The sequence below is a fragment of the Eurypyga helias genome, unplaced genomic scaffold (assembly GCF_000690775.1).
Source record: "Eurypyga helias isolate BGI_N326 unplaced genomic scaffold, ASM69077v1 scaffold29059, whole genome shotgun sequence".
Taxonomy (NCBI): Eukaryota; Metazoa; Chordata; class Aves; order Eurypygiformes; family Eurypygidae; genus Eurypyga; species Eurypyga helias.
In genome coordinates, this window is record NW_010271873.1 from 1086 (window position 1) to 1404 (window position 319).

At 70.8% G+C, this 319-nt stretch overlaps 1 protein-coding gene across 1 annotated transcript in view; it reads right to left on the bottom strand.

Moving 5' to 3' along the window:
• The window catches only part of LOC104515102 (TNF receptor-associated factor 4-like), a gene marked incomplete at both ends in the record, with an annotated part of 1305 nt that extends 1079 nt beyond the window's left edge, over nt 1-226 (bottom strand). Inside the window, one exon of the mRNA XM_010158953.1 lies at nt 65-226. Within this exon, the coding sequence (XP_010157255.1) occupies nt 65-226 (162 nt within the window). The remainder of the gene's footprint in view (nt 1-64) is intronic.
• Nucleotides 227-319: the final 93 nt, after the last annotated feature.

Sequence of the window (319 nt, forward strand, 5' to 3'; positions counted from 1 at the left end):
GGGTGACAGGTCAGCTGGGGCCGGGAGCCGGTGGGGGCGAAGGTCCCCGTGGGCCCCGTCTCACCTGGATGGTGTCGAAGACGAACTCCTTGGCGCAGTAGGTGCAGGGCTGGGTGCGCTTGGGGCACTCGGCCAGGCCGTGCTGGGACAGCAGGCGCCGCATCATGCGGGCCCCGCACTTGTTCTCGCAGTACACGCTCTCCTGGGGACACGTGCCTTGGTGGCCCTGGGGACAGCAGCAGCATCGTCACCCCTCCCCCAGCCAGCCCTGTGCCCGGGCTGTGCCCCCATGGGGTCCCCATGGCCAAGCTGTGCCCCC